Source organism: Patagioenas fasciata, chromosome 12, assembly GCF_037038585.1.
Source record: "Patagioenas fasciata isolate bPatFas1 chromosome 12, bPatFas1.hap1, whole genome shotgun sequence".
Taxonomy (NCBI): domain Eukaryota; kingdom Metazoa; phylum Chordata; class Aves; order Columbiformes; family Columbidae; genus Patagioenas; species Patagioenas fasciata.
Genome location: NC_092531.1, coordinates 14,758,197 through 14,785,319, shown reverse-complemented (window position 1 = coordinate 14,785,319; position 27,123 = coordinate 14,758,197). Strand labels below are relative to the sequence as shown.

The 27,123-nt window shown below is 44.1% G+C and overlaps 1 protein-coding gene across 1 annotated transcript in view; it reads left to right on the top strand.

Moving 5' to 3' along the window:
* Window positions 1-24,244, top strand: part of SMAD3 (SMAD family member 3) — a 75,231-nt gene extending 50,987 nt beyond the window's left edge. The window contains exons 2-9 of the mRNA XM_065847062.2: window positions 2,280-2,473; window positions 3,348-3,482; window positions 4,174-4,248; window positions 6,041-6,091; window positions 12,968-13,180; window positions 14,530-14,667; window positions 17,006-17,150; window positions 20,104-24,244. Coding sequence (XP_065703134.1) covers window positions 2,280-2,473; window positions 3,348-3,482; window positions 4,174-4,248; window positions 6,041-6,091; window positions 12,968-13,180; window positions 14,530-14,667; window positions 17,006-17,150; window positions 20,104-20,227 — 1,075 coding nt within the window. The 3' untranslated portion in view covers window positions 20,228-24,244. The remainder of the gene's footprint in view (window positions 1-2,279; window positions 2,474-3,347; window positions 3,483-4,173; window positions 4,249-6,040; window positions 6,092-12,967; window positions 13,181-14,529; window positions 14,668-17,005; window positions 17,151-20,103) is intronic.
* The last annotated feature ends 2,879 nt before the right edge of the window (window positions 24,245-27,123 follow it).

Genomic DNA, 27,123 nt, shown 5'->3' with positions numbered 1-27,123 from the left:
CCAGCTGACTGGGTTGTTTGCCATAGGTGTAGAGGTTTTTTTTCTGTTCTGGGAAATGAAGGGAGAGACCCATCCTTGCAAGTAATCCCAAAGTTATCCACATTTGTTGTTAGTTCCCCCATCTCAGCTGCGAACCTCAACCCAAACCTGGCTGTAATGTCCAGCTGCTGATGGTGACTGGGACCAGTAGAACACTTGGCACAGTTGTGTCTCCTGCAGGACAACTGGAATAATCTGAGTCTTCTTTTTTCTCCTTTACCCTCACTTAGCTGCAAGGTATGCTTCAGAGTGGGCAGAGATGTTTGAGAGGGGGACAAAAAAACAGCCCTGGTTTGTTCATTGTTTCAGCCTACTCTTTTTTGTTACATTTAGTGAATATTTTCACACTTTTGATATATATATCTACTTAATTTTTTGCAAACTGGCAAGTTTTGGGGTCATAGAAGTCAAGTCTTGGCTGCACTGAATTTGTACCAAGGCTTCACCTCCCCAGATGATCAGTTCTAGATTCTGGCACCCTCCTGGTGAGTCTCCCACCTGGGAAGACCGATTTCTGCTTCTCTGTCCTCAGAAGGAGCTTGGCAGAAGAACACACTTGGAAACGGTGCCACAGACTCAGCTGGTTGGTCACCGCATCACAGAGCGGTCCAAAGAGAATGCATGATCCATATATAACAGGCACAATATGAAGAAATACATACTATAAATATGTACTGTAAATAACAACTGTGGGCATAGTGCATTTTTCAGGCTGTAATGCACTTGCCAGTTTTAGATGGTTTGTAACCTGTACCAGCAAGTCCCTCAGCATAGACTCTGTATATATTTCATACATAGCAGTTATGTGACATACCTTTCCGCTCCTCTAAATCAAGTGCTTGTCAGAACAGCTGGAATTGGTTGCGTTCTGCCTTCCTCGTTGTTGTAGCTGTGTTTACAAGAGGTGTGTGTGTGTTACCAGGCTCTGCCAGAGCAGCTTTTGGGAAAACTCTCCTAGGGCAGCCAAGACTAACGCAGCCACTGTTTGAATAATTGTTTGTGTGGTTTGGTTTGGTTTGTTTTTTCTAGATTGGCTGCCAACACAAAGAACCGGGGAAATAATTCCGATTAAAATTTCCATTTTCTTTTTTTTCTTTCCTTGACAAATTTAAAAACAGAAATATTTCACCAAACCCCTGAAGTGTTTCATTTCAGTCATTAAGCAAAGCAAGGAAAGGGTTTAGACTTCAAAGGAGGAGCCTGGGGTGGTGACTGGGAGCCCTCAGCCCCTGCTCCAGCTCCTGCCTCTGCTGCAGAGGGTTGAACACGCCGTGTGTCCCAGGTTTGCTCGGAACAGACTGTTTTGGGGTGAGGGTGGGATCGGGTGATAATTGAGCTGGAGGAGACATGGACTAGATGTAAAAACAATAGTAAACAGTCCTGAAGAAAGTTTTTTGGTTTTTTTTTTTTTACTTTCCAGCTGCAATTTGGAAAATGAAACTGGAAACCTTGTTTGTTTGTAATGGTCCTGAACACTGTTTAAAGAAAAGGCACTTGTGTCAATTCTGGGTGATTTTGTCACAACGGGAATTCACGTCTCTCTGTATTTTAAAAGTCCCATGTTATTAGCAGATATTCTAAGATGTGATACCTTTATGTGCACAGTACAAATTGTTGGGAGCTGTGCAAATGGCCTGGAAATGCTTAAGAAGTACCACTAAATGGATGTATTTGTACTTGCTGTAGCTCCTGTCCCTGCCTCCAAATTAACCTCTTTTCAGAAAATTCATAAATCCAGAGCAGGACTGTTACATAAAACAAACATTTTCCAGTTTTCAGAGATGTACTTCTTTGCCTGAAGCCTGGGACTGGAATGCCTGTCCCAGCGGGTTTTGGTGACGAGCACCTTTTGCGGTTGTGTTGGGACTCTGAGCTGGCTGGGCAGCCTGTGGTCTGACCCTCCTGTTCAACTCTCCAGTCTTCATGTTACGTTTCTCCATGGGGCATTTGATGGACTGTGGTCACTACTACATGTATATTATTGACATGAGAAGGAAATTGTTGCCCCTGAGGGTGATGAGAGCCTGGCCCAGGTCACCCAGAGAGGTGGTGGATGAACCATCCCTGGAGACATCCCAGGCCAGGCTGGACGGGGCTCTGAGCAACGTGAGCTGGTGAAGATGTCCCTGCTCATGGCAGGGGTGGCACTGGGGGAGCTGGGAAGGTCCCTTCAGCCCAAACTGTTCTGTGATTCTGTGATTAATGCCAGTCTAAATCACAATCATCTTTATATTCTGCAGATCATTAGATGGCCGGTTGCAAGTATCTCACCGGAAGGGTCTTCCCCATGTGATCTACTGCCGGCTGTGGCGGTGGCCAGACCTTCATAGCCACCATGAGCTGCGAGCCATGGAGATGTGCGAGTACGCCTTCAACATGAAGAAGGATGAAGTCTGTGTGAATCCTTATCATTACCAAAGAGTGGAAACCCCAGGTACTGCTGGCCCTGTCTGCCAGTACCTCCGCTTCTTGCTGCCAGCATCAGGGGTTTCTAAGTGCATTTCAAAATGGAATAAAGCAGCAGGCTTAGGGTTTTAAAACCAAAGTGTATCTATTATTGATGATAATCTCTTACTGTATGCAATAGAATAATTTATGAATATGCACTCAGGGGGAAATATCATTTTAAATCGATAAAATCCAAGTCAAGTAGGTTGTATCATTGCCAGGTCCCTAATGTGGCCCTGTGTGCACGTAAACAACTCTCACACACAGGAGATGAGAGTATGGACTGTGGCAGTGTTCTGCGCATCCCTAATTGTTGGTATTAAATTAAGGATAAATTTACTTTTAAGTTGAAGCGGATCTAAGAATAGCTCCCAACACAACCGAACGTTCTGTTCTGAAGTCTCCTCCTGCCTCCAAAAGAGACTTTCATCTGCAACTGCAGATAGTTGTGCTGCGTGTCGGCACAAATCTGCAGAACCAGTCTGGATGTTTATGCTAATGCTACCTTGCTGCTTCATTTTATGTGAATTTTATTCCTTTTGAATCATATGGTATAACTTCTCTTAAATGGTTTTTCAAGAAGACCTGTTTCTTTGCTGTGGAAGGGGCAGACAGTCTAGGTGTGTTCAGAAAAGCGCTATCCCCAGCTGAGATCTGTTAAGAATAGCCTCTTTAACTGCTGCAGTTATTTCAGAAGCAAGTATCAAGTTGTGTCCCTTAATTAGCGACTTTGGTGCTGCATGTATTTAAGGATGTTACTCCAAACTGGTTTCTCTTCATTTTCTAGGGTTTCAGTCATTTTATTGTAAAGCTGTTAACGTTGCTGTTCTATTTTGGTTTTTTCCTTCCCATTTGTGCAGTGTTACCTCCAGTGCTGGTGCCTCGGCACACAGAGATCCCAGCCGAGTTCCCGCCGTTAGACGATTACAGTCACTCTATTCCAGAGAACACTAACTTCCCAGCAGGTATCGAGCCACAGAGCAACTACATTCCAGGTACCGTATATCTTCCATACAGCAAGCGGAAGGAAAAGGGTCGTATTGCACAGCGAATCGTGTCTGCGTCTGCCAATCTGAATGACTGGAAAGTTTCTATCGTTGCTCTGAAGCTAAGGAGTGGGAACCTATACAAAAATAGATGAAAGCTATAAATGTAGACAGACAACAGTGCTGTTTATAGTTTTGTTTTCTTTAAACTTACCTCTTCCCTTCAGGAGTACATGCTCAGTTTATTGTGAAACCTAAAGCCGAATGTTCCCTTAGCAGGTTTAGATTTGAATGGAATTCAGCCATTTTAATTTGAGTAAAACTCTCTAAATTTCTGATGGAATTGAGCTCTTCTATTTATGTATCTCTTTTACAAGCAATTTACACCTTATTTGCATGGACAAGCTGTGCAGCTGCACACCAGGAGAGGAGAAATATGTGGACAGAAAACTGTCTACATGGCTTAAAGTTTTATGGGACTGAAAATCCAGATTTTTTTGTTTCCCCCTCCTCAGTTGTTTACAAATATGCTATGACTATCATCCTGGTTGTGCCAGCTCCTCCTTTCTGCAGCTTGAGGAAGAAAAGTAATAAAAAAGATATTGAGCTCCTTGTGAATAACAAAGTAAGTGGTTTTGGTGTCTAAAATCCAGACTTTGCATCCAGTTGCAATGACAGTGTGATCATTTTATGCTTCTAGAGACACCTCCTCCAGGCTATTTGAGCGAGGATGGAGAAACTAGTGACCACCAGATGAACCCCAGCATGGATGCAGGTAAGTTGTCTTTTGCCATTTGCTGCAGCTTTCTAGTTCATATTAGAGACTCTTTAAAAGTTTTTCTTTGCGGCGCTGAAGGTCAGATGCTGGTTTGAGGTATTTGATCCCTGTAGGAGTGCAGATGTAGCCTGACATCTCACATAAAGCACAGGGCTGTATGTTTTAGAGCTGCTGGTGAAAGGTACAGCGTGTTCCTGTTCTCCTCAACATCCATCAGATTCTACTAAGCAGGAGACTGGAGCACTGGAGACACATCTAAGGACGACAGTTTGTGTTGTGTTTGCATCCACACATTGTGAAAATTTTGCACGTAGTTGGCGCTTTGCTTCAGAGGCATTTTTCTGATCGTTTGGTCATTTATGTACTGAAATGTCCAGTTTAACTGTATTTGAAATTATCACTAGGAGATTTGTTTATAAATGGGTTTATCATTTGGTGGATGTAGCCCAAAGAAAGTTGAAAGTCTGGGTTCTCTCTCATTGCCAAGCAAACAAGAAACCGGGTTTAGAATGAGCAGCTTTAGTGTTTGTGCTGATCTGTATTGATGCTTTAAAATTAAACATGCAGGTCTCATCTTTCTGGGAGGACTTGTTTAAGGCACCCTGTTGATCTGAGTGGTGTCACTGCTTGTGAGGAAGAACTGCTGAATCGGAGCCCTAATTCGTAAAACTTTTACTTGAAAGGCAAAACCACATCCTTGGTTAGAAGGGCTGATGCTTTACAAGAGGGATATGCAAATGCATGGCACTTGCATAATGATAGACACACAGAACGTAATTAATGCAAATACTGCACACAAATATCTTTGTTTCTGAGCCTGTTTTCAGCCGCAGAGCATACGTGGGATTCCAAAAGAGGGGTGAGTGATTTGCAGCCTTTCACCACAGTTCCACAGATGGAGGAGGGCGGTGTGGGCTTGTTTGTCTACATCAAACTTAAACCTATTGACACAAACCATTTTAGTGCATACAATTATTGGTAATGTGGTTGACATGTGGAATGTATATATGGCTTTTTGGAAAGTGGACTGGAATGGGATTGGTCTGGAAGATGCTATAAATACCCAATTTATGTTCAAATGCTCTATCCTTTCCTTCAGATGTCATGGACCTCCCTCTTTATAGAAAAACAAATTCTAAATAAACCAGCTGAACTGACTATGAGAAGAGAAGAAAAAAGAGCTGTACCACCATGTGGCATCCAGAGCCTGTGGAAATTGCTCTGGACGTCCAAGTCCAGATATTTGAAATATATGCACTAAATTGAAATGACTGGGGATAAAATACTGACAGTTGTTTGGTCAGATCTGTTCAGCTTGATCCAATACTCATTGTCCCAAAGCCAGTAAGATTTTTTGATACAAAGTGGTATGGTTTTGATTCTTACGAGTATGTTTTGTGCCTGGCAATGTAAAATCAAGCTCTCAAATGCCCAGCTAACTGGGTTTGACTGTAGCTGTCATGGTGGCAACCAGATTTGTGATAACTGCAAGTGAAAATAAAACAGACAACTGCATGCTCAGTTTTGAGCATTAATGGGTTAAGCTGAAGTCAATGCATTATGAAGATGCTTAGCAGTATTGCAGGTGTAGCAAGCTGATATAATTAATAGCATTTGGAAGCTCATGTAAAGAGTAATCAACATCAGAGAAGCTGCTGGTGTCACAAAATGAGACTTAAGTGGGAAGGGAATTATCCCTCCAACAAGCCTGGGCAGCACTGAAGATTTTTTGCAAGAGATTTTCCTTGTGCAGATGCCATCCTAATAATTACAATTTCTTGATTTTCAGGTTCTCCAAACTTATCACCAAACCCTATGTCTCCAGCACACAATAATCTGGGTAAGCATGTGATCTTGAGAACCGAGTGTAATTACAGTCAAGATAGTGACATTTTAGAGTTGATGTTTTTTCTTGAGGTTGTGCGCTTTTGATGAGGTTGTGAGTACCACTGATGTTCCTTTCTGCTAATCCTCTTTGCCATGATAAGAGTGGTTCGTAGCAACTCTATATGTAATAAAGAAATCTGAACTTACCTCAGAGTTAAATTAAAAACCAAGAAATGCTGGCAGACAAATACTGGAAAGAATGAGTGAAGGACTGCAGAAAATACACCCATGTTTGATTATGTGAGTTTGAAAGGAAAATATATGTCTGTTTTGCTGGTGGTTTTATGTTATTATATTTTTAAAGGATACAGATTGAGGTTAAATTTTGTCTCCTGAAAAGTTTGTAAATTTGTAGTGCTTACTGGTCTCTTTTACAATGTACCAGAGAGCCTTGCAGGTTTTTTAGTGTTTATTAACTTGATGTTACATTCATTATGGGGCAAATGCTGTTAACCACATGTTGTGAACAGGGGGCTGAGGTTCAGAGCAACAGATTTGCTTCGTCAGCTCAGGCCATCCTCTGCTCAGTTGAAGAGCAGCAAAGGCATCACATCCCACATCCCCAGCAGAGCAAACATGTTACGCCAGGGGAGGTTTAGATTGGATATTAGGAAAAAATTATTCATGGAAAGAGCTGTTGGGCATTGGAACAGGGTGCCCAGGGCAGTGGTGGAGTCACCATCCCTGGAGGGGTTGAACAGAGAGAGATGAGGTTCTCAGGGACATGGGGTAGTGCCAGGGCTGGGAAAACGGTTGAACTTGGTTTTGAGGGTCTTTTCCAATCAAAATGGTTCTGTGATTCTGTGTGTAAAATATAGTACGAACTGAGCATGGACTGAGCAAGGTGGAGGAGGTTCGTTGGTTGGTGTGCAACTGGAGAGTCCGAATAAATGGGCAGAGGGCAGGAATGTGAGCATGGAGGGAAGCAGATGGCACGGACAACCTTACTTGAGCATCAGAGGTCTTTGTGGGGTCTTCTGCTCCAAGCAAATCTGGAGGAATGTTGTAGGTGAGATGCACAAACCACAGATACACTGTGGGATTTTTCTGACCCACCAGCCCATTGGTTTTCTCCAAGCAAACTCAAGTTGCACTGCAGTCTTGAGTTATCTTTCCCCTGCCTAAATCCATCCAGGAAGATAGTCCAGGCCTAAGTGCTGTTTGAGACCACTGATGTCACCGATTCTCTCCTTAACCTGGAGACACTAAGTAGGAAGAAAGCTGAAGAAGGAATAGCAGTTGAAAGGGGCCCGTGAGATACTACTTTGTGCTTATCACTGAGCCTCTGTTATCTCCTCAAGTGGCTCTGCTCTTTATTTTCATACTTACAGACATAAAAGGTCTGGTCTTCATCAATTTGAGCTCTTACTCTATTTGAAATTATTCTCTAAGGTCTGTCTTAAAAAGCACTCATAGCTGTGGCTCTGAGGATCAGTTCTCTAAATGTTCATTAAGCCAGCAGACAGAGACCACTTGATATCACTCTTGAATAACCATAGCCATAAAGTTTACATATGCTTTTAATCCTGGCACAGGGTACTTTGACACTGTTCCAAAATTTGTCAGTCATTGGCTGACTTGTGGATAACTTGGGGCTGTTGGAGGGGGGATTTCTTTTCTCTTCTTTTCTCTTCTTTTTTTTTTTTTTCCCAAACCATGGAATATATTGCCACGGCACCACTAAATTTTTATTTGCTTTAACTGGTAAAGCCTAAGAAGAGAATACATGGCTGACTTATTTTTATTTCCTTTTTTTTTTCATTTGAATCCATTATGCTCCAGTGTGCTGCCTAGGAGTTAATGAGAATTTCTAGCATTCTTTTTCAACCTAAAAATAAAAAGCCAATTACATGTAACAAAACCAACCTGGCAAGTTGACTGTGGTATCTGCCTTACGTAAGGAAGAGGGAATTTCTAGGAAAGAGGCCTCAATGCATATTCCTTTCTAGCAAGGACACCAGTTATTAACACGTGCTGCTCAGCCGATGGGTCTGTTGGACGTTTAATGTGCTGTCTGGTGACAAAAACTAAGTAGGAGCAGGTGAAGCTGGTTAACCACAAAGAATCTCTTTGTAGTCTAAGGAGCCGACATCAGAAAAGCATTTTAACTTACCGACATTAAAAGTTACCTTCAAGTTTTGCAAACCAAATATTTACTGCTCTTAGGCAAGAGCTTCCACAAATTAAGAACTTACTGTCTCTCTTAAAAATTTTATTGTAATTTTTGTGTGTGAGGAAGCTACGAAATCCTAAGTGGAATGTTGTGTAGCTGAGCAAATCTTGGAACTGTCAAGTGACAAAATTGACACCATCTGTACCTTGTAGATGGCGTATCTAAGGTAAGGAGCCGCTTAGAGCGGTGCAGCGAGAACACCAGCAGCCCTTCAGACCTTCCCCTGGTGGTCTCTGCAGCCCAGGGAGGGGTTGCACAGGCGAGAAAGCAGAATTTTTCCTCAGCTTTGCAGGTTCTCTCTCCAGTTAGACAGAAGTTACTTGGTGGTCAGTGGCCCACAGTGCTCCTGCTTTTGCTGTGCTACATCATTCTGTGGATAAGCAAAATACTCCACTGTCTAGGGCTGTCCTTTGATCTGCAGAAGTTTAATTGGGCTTTCCCTGTGCTTTTGTTAAGAAAATGGAATAGAAATATAAAACACACAATGGTGCGCGATGAGGAAAATTATCAGCAAGCTCTTGGCAGTGAAGTGCGGCAGGTTTTTGCAGTTTTGCCATGAAGAAAATAACGTCACAGTATGGATGTCCGTTTATTTGACCAGAACAACCTGAAGCTTTTAAGACAGTTTACTGTGTGTCAGCTGAACTTTGGACTTAAATCCCATGGCTGTATTCCAGAGAATTACAAAGACAATAAACTACCATGAGGCAAACCAACTCGAACAATAGAAGCAAGGTTCATTTGAGGTGCAATGTATGTATTTCAGCATAAAGCTATAAGACTGCAGCATGGGATTGGAGTAATTTAGGGAGGTTCATCTTTCTATTCACAGTCACAAAAGTGTTGTGAGGTAACATATTGGGATTTTTTTTTTCTCCTTTCAGCTCGTGTGTTTGATTTGGAAACGTTCTAGTTTTGATCCAAAACTTCAGTTGTCAAGTTTTGAGTTGTCAAACATAAGCTTTAAGTGGAAGTTATACATACCCAATGATCCTTTCTGTATTACTGAAATATGAACTGGGAAAAATACAGAAAACAACCCGAATGAAAGGAGAGTTGCCAGCATTATGTGGACATGGGGAATGAAGTCAGGGAGTTTACACTGGCGGAGGGCCAGGCCTGAGGTTTCATGCGTATTGTTATTTTGGAGCGAGGCCGTCCCTCGGTGTACAGGAAATCCATTGTCAGTGTTTGCTCCGCAAAAGCCTTGACGCAAAAGCTGTAAGTGAAATAAGCACATACCCCACGGTCAAATCCATCAGTAACATCAGCCGCTGTTACTCATTGTGTCGAAACACCATTTCCCAGGGCAGCGAAAAGCCTTTCTCAGAGCACAGAGAGGAAGGGAGTGTGCACATCTATTTGTCTTTTCCTTTCTGAGGAAGGGGTTAGAATTAATATTCATAGAATCATGGAACAGTTTGAGTTGAAGGGACCTTCCCAGCTCCCCCAGTGCCACCCCTGCCATGAGCAGGGACATCTTCACCAGCTCAGGTTGCTCAGAGCCCTGTCCAGCCTGGCCTGGGATGTCTCCAGGGATGGTTCATCCACCACCTCTCTGGGCAACCTGGGCCAGGCTCTCATCACCCTCAGGGGCAACAATTTCTTCCTCGTGCCCAGCCCGAATCTCCCTCTTTTACTTTAAAACCATCACCCCTTGTCCTGTCGCAACAAACCCTGCTCAAAAGTCTGTCCCCATCTTTTGTATGAGCCCCTTTTAAGTCTGCAAAGGCCTCAGTAAGGCCTCCCCAGAGCTTCTCTTCTCCAGCTGAACACTCCAGCTCCCCAGCCTGTCCTCCCAGCAGAGCTGCTCCAGCCTCAGATCATGCCTGTGGCCCTGATACAGTCAAATAACATATATCAGTAATTTCTGAGATATATTGCTTTTCAAATGCATTAACTGAAACCAGGATAATGTCCTCTGTTATGCTTGCAGCACATGTAGAGACTGCAAGCAGCCAGTGGATTTTTTTTACCTCTCCAGCTGAACAGATATGAGTAGTACTTTCACCTGGGAGGGAAGAAGCGCTGTGGGTACCATCCCAGTACTCAGTGGATGCTTGTGACAGCAGAGCTGTAGTGAGTCAAGGTTGGAATTGTATGGAGATGATTCAGGTGGGATTTGTTTGGGTTTAATGCATCATGGTTTAGTTGATTGTGTAACCCCTCAGGATTCTTTGGCTTCAGCAGAACTACATTCTCTTACTTCTCCCCAAACGGTAAATCCATAAATTAAAAGTGAATATTCAGGACAGCTGTAACAGAAGAGGTAACTTACCCATCCCAGGACAGCTTAAGCCGAAGCCTAAGACCACAAATCACAGGAGAAAGCGGCATCATTAAAAGCTCGGTTGCATTTTTTAGAGACAAGTTTTTCTTCAAAATAGGATTTGCTGGTTTGTGTCTTTCCTCAAGTTGCAAATAAGCTGGAAATAACATTTCCGTCCACCCTTCAGTGGGGAATCCACAGTTCCCTTGGGTCGCAACCAAGCGGAGGTGGTTTCTGAAGGAAAGGACCACAAAACCATGGAGAGCAATACAGGCTTCAGTGTTTTTATAATTTGCGTAGTACCAATCTGAGGACGTTACTTAAGGATCAACAACAGTTGATCTGATTGTTCTGGATCTGAGCAGCCTTTCATTTGGAAAGGCACTTGCTGTGGAATAAGAGCACAGTCATGTGGAACACGGTCTGTTTTCTCAAGTGGGTGGACACACCTTAAGAGGCTGATTAGTGCTAGTATTTGCTGTACATACAAGAGAAAAAGGCAGAAACAGAAAACTTGTGTGACTGCTGGATGAGTTCACCTGCAGATGTCAGGAGAGGGCCTTGCTGTAAGGTAAAATATGGTTTAAAACGTGAAGGAAAGGCAGCTGTGCTTGCCATATCTCTGCAATGGATGTTCTGCTGAGCTGCCTTCTGTTAGCCCTCACTGCGAGCACTTTGTCCTTTTCTGTCAGAGGTGGATGTGCTTTTTCTTTTGTGGTTGTTATGCGAGGGGGAATGCAAGAACATCAGGCTTTGCTTGCGATAGAGCATTTTTCTTTCAGATTCTATAATTAAGGAAAAAGAGAGACTGTGAAAGAAGCTGGGAATGAGTATGAGCTCCAAAATTCGTAGACTTTGAAGATCTGCTGAGGATCACAGAGTTCCCCAAATGCACTTTTATTCCATTCCTTATTTGTTGTCAGTAAAGTTTGTAACGAGGCAGAAACTGAAGTTTTTTTCTTTATTGTTACCTACTTTGGGAACTCCTCCAGCACAGGAATGGAGGGGAAAGCAGCGCAGCTCTTGGCTGAAGCCAGGCTGCTTCTACCTGTGTCTAAAGGTTACGGAGTAACAGCAGGTACCAGATGAGAAATGACTCTCAAACCTCTATGGATCCACTTTCTCCCGTACAAGAGGGGGCGGGGATGGTAAAAACCTGTCTTTGATTTTTGGGAGCTGATCTCTTAAGCCTCAGATTCACCTGAGCCTTGCAGGAGCAACAGATGAGAAAGCCAATGGAAAAAACAGGGGTTTGCTGCTTGATGTCAACTCCGTGGCCAGATGGGAAGTTGCTCCGTTCTGCTTTGAAGCTCCATTTGAATGGGGATGGAGTGAGAAGCTGGGCGAAGGACCTGAGGGAGTTCTTCTCACGTTTGTATTTCTTGCATCGAATGGGAAGAATAGAGCACTTTTCAATTACCTTCGTCTGCTTTCCGCTTCCTCCACACAGCAGATTCTTGGCTTGGAACAGGACTGGGCACCACCTAGTGTGGTATTTCCAAGAATATTCGATTTGAGCCTTCCCCAGCTGAAATCTCATCGGCTCCAGTGGGAGCAGTTAAGTCATTTGATGCCATTTGAATGTCCCACCTTTCATGCTATGAAATATTTTCTTCCTGAGGCTGCCTCAGGCCCATTCTGTTCATGAACTTGGGTTCTTTCGCTTCGCTCCGCTCCACAGCCTGAGTCAAACCATAACCCAAATAAAAGAGATGTGTTCTCATCTGTTGGGGATTTTCTTTTGAAAATTTTAGATCACATGGACTAGGAGAAAGGATCTGATTTTCTAACTACTTTGGTGCCAGTATTACATACAATTTGCTGCGTATTGCAGACAACTCTACTGGTTTCATCAGCGCCAGAGAGCTTGTAGCAGAGTTAGTAAAGATAAGAGTGGGGCTTGCTGATCTAAGTGCTCAGAATTAGGGTTCTGGAGCCCTGTGTTAAATGATTTACAGCAGGTTTGTGCCCTGTGGGTTTGTGTCCTGCTCTTTCTAAGGTTTTCTGGTTTTCCCTTTTTTCTCCTTTTTTTTTTTTTTAGGGTGCTGGCCACCTAAAAGTGATTCTGCATTTCATAGTAAAGCTAGGTTTGTTTTAAAAATTTTCTCCAAGTGTGAAGGTAGTTACGTGTCAGCCCACTTGCGAAGTGACTGTCTTTGACTATTTGTGATTGTTCCATGTGCTAAAAGCTTCAGGGGTGATGTAACTTTCTAGCTGTGGTCCATTAAAATCTGTCAAGTAATTAAAGTTTGGTGGTTCAAGTGAGCCCAAGGAATGCAGCAGAACAATATTTCAAAACAGTCGCTTTTTTTCATCCTCCCTTCATTACCTTTTCATCCGTCTCCTCCTGAGAGACTGTGATTCACTTTGCTTTTCATTTTGTGCAGATTTGCAGCCTGTTACCTACTGCGAACCGGCTTTCTGGTGCTCGATATCCTACTATGAACTGAACCAACGTGTGGGAGAGACTTTCCATGCCTCCCAGCCCTCGATGACCGTGGACGGTTTCACCGACCCGTCGAATTCAGAACGTTTCTGCCTTGGCTTACTGTCCAACGTGAACAGAAACGCAGCAGTGGAACTCACCAGGCGACACATCGGTAATTTCTATTCCCATGGTTTAGTTGGTGTCTTTCAAGGTGGGAGGCAGAGACCTGCATGTAAAGCTTTTTATTTAGCTGGTCGGTTTTAGAGCACTGTGATGTTCGTATATCCATGGTGCTCTAGCAAGCTGATCTTCCATAAAGGAACACTAATTGTATTGTTTCATAAAATTAAAAAAATGCACTGAGGAACACTAAAATTGCTGCAAGTAATAGAGGCAGAATTTCAACTTTTACATGTGCTCTTCTGTATTTGGATGGATGTCAGTGATAATCTTGTGTATTCCTTTTCCCTCCTGCACTATTTTATTTTCTAACTTACTGTTCTTTTATAAATGGAAACTTAATTCTTTCATTTTCATCTCAATTTCCATTTTTCCTGCTTATACCACAAGCTAACATTCCATTTTGTTTTCAGTTAAACTTGTGCTAAATAGAATATCCTAGATTTATGCAATTTTAATAAAAGACAAAACGGCTTATGCTTTGCTATGCTTTCTGCTGACGTCTGTCAAAATGAACCTGCTTTTTGTCCTGATTTTGTTCCCCTTTATACCCTTTCCTGAACATTAAACTTCCATACAGGAGGATCTTTCCTTTCTCATTTCTAATATGATTTCTAGCACCAAAAAAAAACCAAACCCACCCCCTCCTGAAAAAAAAAAATTCAGAAATCAGTCTTTAAATTCAGCAGGCTCCATATGCTCTATGGAAGAATAAAAGCAAGATATTCAAACAGGAATGTAAGACCACAGCATCTATTTATTTGAGCAACAAAGATGTATTCCTGAAATTTATTTCTTTATTAACTGAGATTTTAATAATTTGTGTGAACTACTCCTGTGGGAAATGTATGTTTGTCCTTGTATACAATGTAGTCTCAAGTAAAAGGCAATGACTTGAAAACGTCATTTAATTTAATTCCAAATCACTGAGTTGTATCCAGTTGTGATGACTTTTCAGAAAAGGCTGAAAACTGTATGTGAACTGATAGAACATTCATATGGGAGGTATCAGGGATGTGTATCTCTGAAGAGGCCGTGAGGTGGTAAATGTATCGTAGTCCAGCCTGGGACTGATGGTGGGGCCAGAGAGTGTGATTCTGACTTTGTAGATGGGTCCTCCTGCCATCCTCAGCTTAAATTGCTCACCAAACAAATTTATTGCTCCCAAAGGGATTAACTAGTGAGCCAAAAAAGGTGGTTTTCATTTGCCGTCGTCCATAGTTCAGCTGCTTTTTGCGAGCTGTCCCATGCAGAGGTTGGCTACGTCTCCACCAGCTCATCTTGCAGATTTTGCAGATGAACGTTCCAAACTAAACCCAAACTGCTCCCTGTGTTTCCCAGGCAGAGGAGTGAGACTCTACTACATCGGCGGCGAGGTGTTTGCCGAGTGCCTTAGCGACAGCGCCATTTTTGTCCAGTCTCCCAACTGTAACCAGCGCTACGGCTGGCACCCAGCAACAGTCTGCAAGATCCCACCAGGTAAGGATTAACCCTCTTGGGATCCTACGCGGGCCGTGGAAAGCGAGCTCTGCGTCAAGGTAGGCACGGATTTGCTGATCTCTGTTCCTGACGATAATCAGGAACATCTGCCCTATTATAAGCAACTTGACAACTTAAGCAGGGCATTTTTTTATAGCATAAAGGATGAAGGTGCTGATAAAGGAGGGTGCAATGTCTGCTCCAGCGGTTGTTTGCACCACATTCATTCGAGCAGGAAGACACAAAACTTCAGGATCTGTGCAGAACTAAGAGCAGAATCTGCCGCTTGTTCCGTGCAGTGTTTTGTCGGTCCATTATTGTAATGGTCATATTTATAATTTTGTTTGTACCTTTAAGTAAAAGACTATACCATAAGAAATTTTTCTTAATTTAGATTCACCCATAATACATTTAAATTGTTACTTTTTTGTGTTCTGTAGTAAAACTTCCCCTGCTTTGTGAATTAGTTTCATTCTAGGGTAATCGCGTTTGCAGGCACCCTGTTCTGGTTGCAGCAAATGTGTGTCAAAGTATGCTGAGATATTCCAAGAGAATGTATTGCATCTGTCTAGGAAGAAAACACTTTTTTGTTAGATACATGCAGGAGCTAGGATGGAAGGATGCCATTCAGAAAGGAACGTAGCTGTTTAGTTAACCTTACAAAAGCTATTTTTTAACAGTTGAAAGAGTATGTATATATTTATAAAATGAACTTTTTTGTTTAGAAATATTTGAATAAAGATTGTCTTTCTTTTGAGAAGAGATCCATACGCTGCAAGCCCTGGCCCATCTCAGTGGGTTTTCCTTCTCAGATGCTTGGGAAGCAGCTGCCAGTGTTGCAAACATGGCTTAATTCTCCAGCCACATCAGAAGAGTCCACCCCGGCTGGAGTCAACATCTGAAGACACAAACAACCCACACTTCCGCTGTAGATTCATCTCAGGCACATTTTTTTGGCCTCCAGCTCTCCCCACTTTTGCCACAGCCTTTGGCCGCCTTCTCAGACTCATCTTCAAATCTCCGCTGGGTTTGAAGCAGTTTCTTCATTGCCTTGTTGACAAGATCGTGTCGTACCCGCTCCTCCCAGTCACAGCCACGGACAGACCAGTTCCCATCCAGCCCTGAAGCTGGATCAGCCTGGAAATCTGATCCTGATCAAGTTTTTTTTGCTTCCCTTGCCCCACAGCTCTTCCTCTGGCTCACTCTGATGCTCTGACCCTTTTTATTTTCCCCGTAGGCTGCAAGATTCCTGACACAGTTGCCCCTCGAACCCTTGGGCTGGGCTCTGCTATGGGCACAAAAACGGGTCGTTTTTTCTGCAGCTGCTGAGCTGTCGCATGTGGTTATGCTTTGCTCGATGCAGTTCGACCCAAACCCAGATGACGGTATGAGTCCAGCCCAAGAGAGTAGGCTCAGAAGTGATTTTTAGAAAAAAATACAATTCATCACAGTCCAAATTGGTTGTTTTTCAGGCTTGGCCTGTATGTGATGAGCATTAGTTGTGTGCCAAGTTGCAGAGTTTAACTCATTTCTGGTTGTCTGGGAGAAATCATGCATAGCAACACTTTTTTTAAGAGTTCTGTTTGTATTTATTTATTTAAACTCTGAAGGATGTTGTTATATTTCACCTTCAGAACCTAAAAACAGTTGAATAAATTGTCCTCAGAATTTTAGCTGGGACTAAAAAAAAAATAGGGGGCACCCCAGTTTTAAAGAAAAACATGATATAGTTACATTTAAGAGACAATTATAGAAGCAGCAGCTCTGCTAACCAGCCTTTTTAGCCCTGATATCTGGTTTCTGGCTTGCCAGAGTGGTTTCACTTCAGAACTTCTCCGTGACTCCTGCTGACGGGCACCACGTAAACCCAGCACCAGTGAGTTCCCATTTTTAGCCCATGCATTCCTTCCTTCCAGACCCCTCAGCGGTTGCTGTTGTTCAGTGTTATGGTCATAGTTAGGCTTTTAAATCGCAAAGTGATGGACATGATAGTAAAAGAGGTAGAAGAAGTTTCCAGATGAGATAGAAGGTTCCAGATGAGGCTCCCACGAGGTCTCGTAGAGCACAACCTGCTGCGTGGGCACCAACATTCGCCATTCTCTGTCCTGTAACATGTTTTATTTCCGTTTCAGCGTATGATCTGTCGAAATGTGGCAGCCTTGATTCCTTTTTTCTGAAATGCTGTGTTTAAACCACCTGTGTATAGTATCCCGTGACCTGGGGATATGGGAAGGCAGCACCGAGTTTCTTTCCATCCTCAGAGGGAAATGGATTTCTTAATGTGGTTCAGCTAGTGCCTTGTTCTTGTGTCACATCTTGTCATGCTCTTTTTCCACAGGATGTAACCTGAAGATTTTTAACAACCAGGAGTTCGCGGCTCTGCTGGCGCAGTCTGTGAATCAGGGCTTCGAAGCTGTGTACCAGCTGACCAGGATGTGCACCATTCGGATGAGCTTCGTCAAGGGATGGGGAGCAGAATACAGGTCAGGAACTTGGCCATACGCTTGCTCTTGCCATTGCTGCTCCTGTATTTCACAGCTTTTTCCTCAGCTTTTACATGGGGGGATTCACAGAGTGTCTCTCTGGTGATGCAGGTGGGTTATAGTGGTTGTGTTCATCCCACTTCTTGTTTTTCCCATCCTACCTGTATAAAACACACATCTTGTGATGCACCTGGATGGCCGTGTGCATTTGGTCAGTGTTGTGTGAACTAAGAGCTTTACCTGAAGCACAGCAGATAAATCCAGATGGCCTGTGTAGGAACTATTAGATTTGTTTTCTTTTTGTTAGAATTAGACGCATATTTGATATTTGAGTGTTTTATGACTACGCTGTTATCAGGACAGGATCAGTGTGAGTGCTTCCTAATAGATATGGATCGGGTTTGATTCTTCTTTTATCAGAAACTAATTAGATTAAAATTAAAGCAGGTCGGCTTGAAAATTTGCATTTGGAAGAATTGTGAGAGTTGCTGCAAAATTATAGTTAAACTTCCTTATCCTTTCCTCAGTGTCTGTCAGAGGGCAGTTGCTTAAATGTGAGCAGTGGCAGCCAGAGAAGCAGGGTGACTATTTTTCCCAGTGAATATTGAAGATAAAAAAGGAGATGTAGCAGGGTCTGGTGTTTGGGAGTGATGATGTGGTTATTCTGACAACGTGGGGACAATGTGAGGAACACAGAACCCCATAGCTTGTGCTGCTGTCGCTCCACCGCGTTACCAAGCAAACGCCTGTAAGTAGTAGCAAAACAAATGTCGTTTTATGAGAGAGAAAGCTGGCAAGGATTTAAGCCAAATGTGATTTTTGAAATCTTGACATTGTACCCTCAAAATCTGTGGTCTTACTTGAAAACCTGGGGGCAGGAAGCTCTGCCGATGCCACGGATCAGCTGCAGCCCGGGCCCTGCACGGTGCTCTCCCACTTTCTTCATTTCTCCAGATGTTTGGAGTCCATTTTGTTTTGAAATCGCCCTGCACCCGGGCCAGAGCGTTTCAGCCCTGGCTCACAGCCACAGCTCGGAACGAAATCCAGATGAGCGTGACTTACGGAAAGTCCACGATCTCATTAGAGTATCGCAGTCAGTGAAACCCTACGCTCGTGCTGACTGCACCGAAGCTGCTCTCCTGCTCCTTCATTTCCTTGCCACAAAATACTATAACACGTCCGACTGCCTTTGTCAGGGCACGGTTATTTGTTGAACTGATCTATAAAAATGTTACAGCGGGAGCTGCAGCCAGAGCACCGTTTCAGTGATTTCTGCCGTTTGAGCCATCTGAGTGGGGGTGTTTGTGCTCTGGTGTGCCGGGGATTTGGCGGAGGGACGGGGGGAGAAGCCAATTTAACAAGCAGCCCGTGACATGGAGGTTTCTCCTCTGGCCAACGAGAGCCCGCTGGAGCGAGCTGGAGTCACGGAGAGCTTTGAGGGTTTGCCTTGCGGAATGTGCTGGGTCGGCTGGAAGGCAGAACGAAGGTTCTTGTGATAGATTAGCAGAGAGAAGCACGGCAGCTCCACAAATGTTGGCTTTCTGTGCCTTGTCGCTGGGACAGTTGGACTGCTCAGCTTACGCTGGTTTGGGGCAGCAAAGAGGAACGCTCTGTGTGAAGTTAAAGCAGACTTCACTTTTTTTCTGGGACCTGAGAGGTTTGGATGCCTCAGTGAAGCTGACAGAGCAAGGCTGGTGCTCTGCTGTCCCTGGCCTGCATTGCTCCTGCCCAAACAGCTCCCAGGACACCCCCGAACGCCAAACCCTTACCGTGAATTGCTGTGTAGGACAAACCTGCCCATCCACCCGTGCTTGGGGCATCGTTGGCCCCACCAGCTCTGGGATGGGTGGGACCTGCTGCCGTTTTCAGTTCAAAGGATGAGCGATATGGATTAATGAACTGATGGGGTTACAGCCCTCAGCCAAAGCCTTGCAGGGCCATGCCGGGAAGGGCAGCAGTGGCACTGGGTGCATCCCCAGAGCAGAGGGACCGGACCCTTCGGGATGGGTCCCCTTCCCTGCTCAGCAGCCGTTTCTCCCCACAGACTTTGGCTTCTCCCTCCTACAAACAGATTCCAAGGACAGATTCTGTGGGAAATGAGGGTGTAAAACAAGGCTGTTTGCAGGCCGTTTCTCTCAGTAATCCCCCTCCTCCACAGCAGCTGTCCCTGCCTCTCTGCCTGCAACCAGAGTAGTGCCGTCCCTCTGCAGAGCAGGGACAGCCCCTGGCCCTGCGCCCTGGCCTCCCTTTGCCCTTCCTTTCCTCCTCATCTCCTGATTTACCATCTGGAGACGGTCTGTGGGCTCTGGCCTCGGGGACAATGACAGAAAGGCCGCCTGGAGAAGGGGCATGAGCTTTGTGGCAAGCAAAAGTGTGGTGTGTGCTGACGCAGCGAGACGTCCCCCCCTTCTCTCTGGCCATGGCCGCCAACGTGCGAGGGATTTTAAAACACCTGGTTTAATACCATGTTTCTGTTTTTCTGCACCTTTTAAACGCTGCAGCATCTCTGCTTCTTTTGAGGCAGCTGATCAGATGCAAATCTGTCGGAGTGCCCCATACTTAGAGAAATCTAACGTATTCGGTAAACTGCTTGCGTTGCTATCTAATCAGGAGAGGCAAAGTCTGCAAAATAAAACTGAAGAATTTTGCTTAGGTAAACACCGTCCTTTCTCTTGAGGGAATCAGATGCTGCCCGTTTCCAGGAATCTGAGTAGTAAAGAGGTTACACAGTGAGCTGCTCCTCTGGAATCATAAGAAAAGTAGAGAGAAAAGGTCGGGTTTTTAACAGAAGTTGGCAGCACAGGCCAAAAGCGCGTTATAGAGGAGACATTTATTTGGCCCCACATGCAAGACTGTTGTCTAAGCAGGAAAGAATGCTCCGGTAGCTGTAAAACCTTTTCACATTTGTAAAGGTTTGTAAGTCACATTTATGGTATTTTTTTCTTTGTGGCAGGCGGCAGACGGTGACCAGCACTCCCTGCTGGATCGAGCTGCATCTCAACGGTCCCCTGCAGTGGCTGGACAAGGTCCTGACGCAAATGGGCTCCCCGAGTATTCGTTGTTCCAGCGTCTCCTAAGGAAACGGCTCCTGGGGCGGGTGGGGGGAACAGAGACTCTGGAAAATGGAATTGGCTTAACCCTTAGCAAAATGCAAAGTGCATAGCAAACAAATTCCCCATTATCGAAGCGATGAGAAAAAAAACATCTGCCAAACAGAAAGAAAAAGGTGGGTTTGCCTTTGCTTTTTTTTTTTTTTAAAAACTAAATATCCATTTAAGCCACTTCCACTGAAACTGTCAGCACTTTGGTTACGATGCTACGGGCCATTGCAGTTAGAATTTGAAGCTGAAGTTTATCGTGACACAACACTTGGGCTTGGTTTCAGCGTGTCGGGCTGTGTGGCCGCGGGGAGGACACAGGACACACGGACACTCGGGGGAAACTTCACATTTACCTCCCACAGCTCCGGGCTCATGTCACACGGCATCGCTGGAAAGCCAGATACGTTGGGATGACGTTGCTCATGCGTCCCCGTCTCCATCCACCTGCTCCTCGCTGAATTGCAGCAACGGGGGGAAAAGGAAGCGTTTAGAGCACACAAGAACTAATTCACCCAGAGATGTTCCCAAAAGGAATGAATTTCCCCCGCTGGGCTACAAAGGAGGAGGCAGAGTCTTGCGGGATGCAGCTCACATTCTCAGACTGCATCGGCGTGAAGCAAAAGGCCCAACTTAAAGCTCCTTCTGCTGTTGCTGCAGCGAGTTTTGCCGCTCGCAAACAGACATTTGTTGCATGGGATGCTCTGCCCGGATGAGTTAAACCTTTGCTGTCATGTGGTCTATTTGCATTAACTACAGAAAGTTTGTATTTTATTTTCTCAGCCTGTCGAGTGGCATCTGCCGCTTGGTGAACTCCGTGGCCAGGTCTGGTGCTGGGAGCGAACAGGCCCTGCCGCCCTTTGCAGAACATGCCATTTGACATCGACAGGTCAGAGTGTGCCTGAACCAGCACATCTCCGACACAAACCCCGCTGCTTACACCTAATTTCATCTGATGAAAATGCTCTGAGATGTGGGGGTGTTTTGCCTGGAGAAATTGGGAGAGTTTTGTATTTGCTTGTATTATAAAATGTTCATGTTCGATAGACATGCTCCAGCCTGTTTAATATTATTTTTTCCCTGCAGCAGCTGTCATGGCAAACAACTCCCACAACTGGAAAAATCCCCTAGCACTTGTTTTCATGGTTCAAATTTGCCAAATAAGTCTCCTAACTTTGTCAGTGCTATCCAATTATCTGTTTCTTTACACCTGTATTGAATATCACATGCGTTTGTGCCAAAATATTAGAAGGCGGAGAGGAGATAATCAGTTTCCTATGGAAATCTTTTTTCTTTTTTTCATATACAAAATCCGGTCAGACGAGCTGGTTTTCTTCCCGAAACAAGACATGTCATTTTGTGTATGAAATTTAAATTCTGAGGGAAGACTTTTGGTGGTGGTTTGTGCTCCTGAATGATACGGGCACTTCGGAATCGCTTCTGGCAGCATTTTGACGGGAGGTTTCCCATGGCTGGGATCCCAGCGCTGCAGCTTTTCTAGGATTTTTTAAATTTTAGTTTAGTTTTTGCAACGTGTCCGATTTTAGTTAAATCTCTGGTTGCACGGACTTGTGCAATAAGATCATCTGTATAAAATAGGATTTCCTACCCACTTCAAAAGTAGGTCTGTCGTCGTGGGTTGATTTGGCTCATACTGTCAGATAGAGGTTTCTAATGCAGTTGCAAACAAAAATTGATCCTGACTTTTGTGGAAGTATTTGACTTGCTGTTTTAGTGAGACGGGGAATCAAACCTGCCACGTAAAATGCCCCAAGTTTCCTCCCCCAGTTTCTTTAAGTCATGTTTGCTTATTTTAATGGACAAACTGCTTATCTACATACCCGTGGAGGACAGTGGACTCTGTGGTGCCTTGTGCATTAGCAGCAAAATTGAAATCTTAAATTCCTGTGACCTGGCCTGATCTGGAATAAACCCCAACTTTAATACCAGGTTTGTGCACAAAACCGCCTCCTCAGCCAGGCTAAGAATTGGACCTGGATTTTCTCTATCAATCAGATTTATGTCTTCAACTTGAGACAGAATAATGAATTGCCCTTTTGAAAAAGAGGATTGAGATGATACATAAAAACTGGATAATCTCACCTCATCGTCTTGTAGGTAAAACGATTTCAAATGGAAAACGTAAGCGGGTCAAGCAGCACCGTTAGATAAAATTTAGATTATCTCCACTAAGTATGAATTTCCTCTCCTCCCTTTGTTCGCTTTCTCACTAATTCAGACAAGCTTTATGGTTTGCCAAGTTCCTTTATGAAGTGCGCCGGGAAGCGCTGAGCCCTGCGCCGATGACGAGCTGGAGGCTGGGGACCGGCTGCGGCCCCGGGGACGTTTGGGCTGTTTCCTTCTGCATTGTGCAGCTGATTGTTCAGATGAAAGCAAATTCTCCCGTCAGATCTGAAAATTGCTTAATGATGCCGTTCCCATGGACACTAACGAACGTTCGGCTGTAGATGTGCACATGGCTTCTTGGTTTTACTTTTTTTCTAAAACTTTATAAAAGTAGCTTTGATATGTAGCACAAGTGTATGCTATCGGCCCTGCCCTGCCCCACATTACGTACCTGTACTGGAATAACGTCTCATTTCGTGGTAGTCTTGGCTCGTTTTACTGGGATTTCATACATTTTTGTTACTAGTAGAGAGTCACTAGCAGGAACTTTGACTCTTTTTAAGTGGTGTAGCCGACACAAGGGCCTGGCTGCTGGCAGAAGATTTTGTTGGCCTTGTGGTTTTAAATAACTGTGGTGATTTTTCTTTTTTTTACTATTATTAATGTATTGAACTGAACTGCAGTTTGTATTTTGTGTTAAACTTGTTTTAGGAGTAATCCAGTGCTGTCCATTTGATTTAATTGCCAGGAATCATCATGTGGTTGTACAAAGATGGAGAAATCTAATCATAAGAAATTTCCCCAAAGCTCTGGCTACCCAGATTTGCTGGGGATAACTTTGAAGAGTTAAAGCAATTAGTTCCTCTCCCCTCACTCTGAATGGCGCAGAGGGCTCCTTTGCAGGGTGATGGATATTCAGGACTCCATCGCACAGCGAATGGTGACATCCAGATGCGACTCGTGCTGCTGAGTAACTGGAAAAAGCGCGAGGAGCAAATAGAAGCCGGGGAAGGACTCTGGCCACGTCCCGAAACATCCGTGAGCTTTCCCAGTTCTCTGAGGTACGGGCTGGGTAGGAGGAATGGGATCTCACAGATAAGCTGGTAAGCTAGAATGAGAAATAATTAGTCACTATATAGTAGCTGATTGAGCGGTATGGTTAAGAAATTCAGTATATATTTTTTTTTTATTATGTACATGCTTTTGTATTTATGTCGTCTTTCTCGAATATTCAGATGAATCAAATATTTAATTTTTAACAGAAAGGGCAATTAAGGATTTCAGAGTATTAAATCTTTCCTATGTTCCTTTCTGGCGATCGCTGGAAATCGGGGAGTTACTGATGTGAGAACAAGAGACTCACCCCGGACCTGAGCAACAAACCTGGGCAAATCAAACGCACCAAGGACTTCAGCAGGAGCCTTTGCCCGGCTGCTCTTTGATCTTTTAGCAACAACGTCAGGTTCCCAGATGGGCCCTTGAATTGTGCTTTTCAGGTCTTTTCAGATTTATGAGGCTTTAAAAAGACAAGAACACCTTAACTCCATAAACGTTTTGGTTCATCTCGCGTTTCCTCCAGTCCGTGGATCCTGAGATGCGCCAGTTCGCTCTCCCAACGTCCGTCACGCTCCATCGACCTGTTCCCCCTTCGCTAGAAATGTATGAGCATGTTTGCATTAGTGGTTTTAGATTTTCTTAACCTGAGATTGTATGTTAACAGCCGGTGATGTCACCTACCCGCTTGAGCTTGTTCAGCATTATTCACCTATTTTGTTACTAAAGGCCTGTACTACGTACGCCCTCTTATTTCATATGTGAAACTGTAAGTTCTATTTTTGACATTTTAATAAACTTTGATTTGAAAACTGAGGTTCCTGAGAAAATAAAGGTATTGTAAAGCATTCAAGTTTTGAAACCACAGATAATTCAGAGACGTGGGCATCTTTAGCTATGTGTAGTGATGGTTGTTCCCAGTAATTCACACAAGATCTCAGTTTCAGGGCTGATCTTCAGTCTTTTGACAGTTTGGACAGTTTTGTTCCAAGAATTTAAAGTCGGGTATAAAAAATAATTTAAAAAATACAACTAGTTCTTTTAATGACCAGGATTCAAAGGTGAGTAGGAGTGGAGCGCTGGGGCTCAAAGGATTTATTGTTGAACTGCTGGAAAAGTCAGACATAGCTAAAAATTTGCTCTTTGCTCATGATATGACACTGTAGCTGTATTTTCACCTTCTTGCTGTGAATTAGGAAGCTCCATTACTGGAAGCGTAGGAGCGGCAGGGCGCTGCTGTATTTACTGCCTTGTCCTCAGTGTTTTTTCACAACACAGACACCAAAATACCTGTGGTGTCCCCGTGCTGAGGACCTGAAGTTCTGTACTGAAGGTATGTGAGGCCTATTGTGTGTTGGCTCCTGCAGAACAGAGGAAGGCGGGTGGGGGTACAAACTTGTCCTGGCAGTAGCATTGAGCCCAGCAATGTGTTACTGAAAAATGTGACTTCTCTTGGATCTGGCTGAAAAGCACCCCGTTATTTCCTCAGATCAGAGACATGATGGTTGGAAGATGCTACAGGAGGTCTCCAGTCCAACCTCCTGCTTAGTCCAAGACTAGCTCAGGTCAGCTGGGCTTTTGTCCAGATAAATCTTTAAGGAAAATCTTAAAGCGCAGAGAATCTACCCACCTCCTCCCCAGATGCACCGTTCCATGGCTGCACCATGTTCCTGATGGAACAGTTTTTCCATCTTTATCTCCCAGGGTGACGAGTCCCTCGTACGGCCCTGGTGGCCACAGCGAAGGGGACACTGTGGCTGCGTCCCCACTGCCCCTGTCCTTACTGGGACTGTGCCCAAGGGTGACTGGGCTGTGAAATGTCAGTAGAAGGCCGGTCACCAGGTGCCACCCTGGGGGACAGAGATGCGTCTGCGCTGGCACTGAGCTGGTCCCAGGGCATTCAAATGCTTTTCAAACAGCGGCACTGAGCCAAGGCACGTGATGAGCTAATCCTGTGAACTCCGAACGTTCCGAAGGTTTCACTAAAATTCAGATTTTTCTTTTGGTGTTGTTTTTCCTGACAGAGGATTTACGAGAATACTTTTTCCACTCAGTTTTCCAACAATGTGGTAATAAAAGGGTCTCGTCCAGGTTTTGTACTGGGGTTGCCAGAACTCAAGCGTGACGCAGTAAATCAGCTTGGAGCTGTGAGTTCTGCTGGTTGTCACCTGAACATATCATGGATTTGTCACAGGTTTCTCATCTGCATTGAAAATGGGAAGCTGAAGCAAAACACAGGTTTGATAATAAATGAGAAGTTTCAAAGCTGTAGCAAAAGAACACTGGGCAGGCGTAGACTGATGGGGCCCTCAAAGCTTAACTCACCACAGTGTGTTTTCAGCAGATCCCGTGACCGTAGCGCCGTGGCCAACACCGGAATGGCCATTTCTTCAGTTCTGTTTAGTTTAAAGGTTTCCCAGCCCTTGGAGTGTTTGCTGTGACCCTTTTAAATGCTCTTTGCTAACACAGATGCAATCACTTTCCTTTGAGTTTTCTTGCAAAGGCCACAGCCAGAAACTTCCCACTTCCACTGAAGCAGCATCATTTTCCTTCAGAATTTTCTTAAAATCCCTGTAGATCTGGATGCTCTTGGGACGCCTTTACTCAGAAAAGCCGCTACATCTGCCCACAGCGCGTTAACCAGAGCTGTTCCAGTTCAGCACTGGAGCACCAGCCCCAGGCAAGCTCAGACTTCAAACCCGCTGTGAGGACGTAACAGTGAGAGGGGAATTGGTTTGTTGCTCAACAATGCTGCGGCAGACAAACGGTGGGAAAGACACAACACCTTCAGGTTTCTTTTGCCACTAACGCCTCTTTTATTAATTTCTGTAACATCTACTTTGTAAGGAAATCCCGTAGCCAAAACTGAAACCTCTTTTCAGAAAAAAAAAAACCTGACCCACAAAACAAGCTGCCAGCAAAGTAAACTTCGATTTAAAAATAGAATACAATACTCTTTAAGGATCATTAAAACTATTTCCTAGCTGTACTTCCTACCTCAATGAATTGTGCTTTTTTTAAAGCACAGGCTACAAACAAGACAGACATTTACAACAAAAACATACTTGAAAGAGTTCTTAATACATCAGATCTGCTCCAATATATCTGTGCAAATGTGTTGCCAACCCTGTGAGACACTGCACTCGAGCCTGGCTCCTCCTGTCCCAAACTCCACGTCCTTCTGCTCCAACCCTGTCCCCACTCTGCGCTTTCAGCCCTGTGCTCATCACCACCTGCTCCACGAGCTGGATGTCTGTACGTGTAGCCTCGTAAAAGGAACATTTCTCTTAAAAAAAAAGGTAGTTTACTATGGTTGGGCCACTGCTCAGTCTTTATATGAGAAATGCTTTACAAACTACTTAACAAGGCTTCAGTTCTGTTTTTTAAGAGTTGCAAACGCCACAGTTTTTACCCAGGAAATTATTTACAGCCTTCCAAGCAGCCTATTATTTTAGCTTTGCTTAAAAGAAGAGGCAAGGAAGGTCAAGAACCACAGGGAAAACACTTTCAAAATTTAAAGCTGTCAAATAATTTATGGAAAATCGCTGTCTCAAGACTCGCAAAATTTAGTGACACAAAAACCAGACATTGGGAAAGGTCATTTCAAAAATCTCTAAATAAGATTGCTCACCATTGAAGCAGCAATTTGAGACTTGCACTCTGCTGCCTTCCAAGGAACATACAGGAGCGTAAGT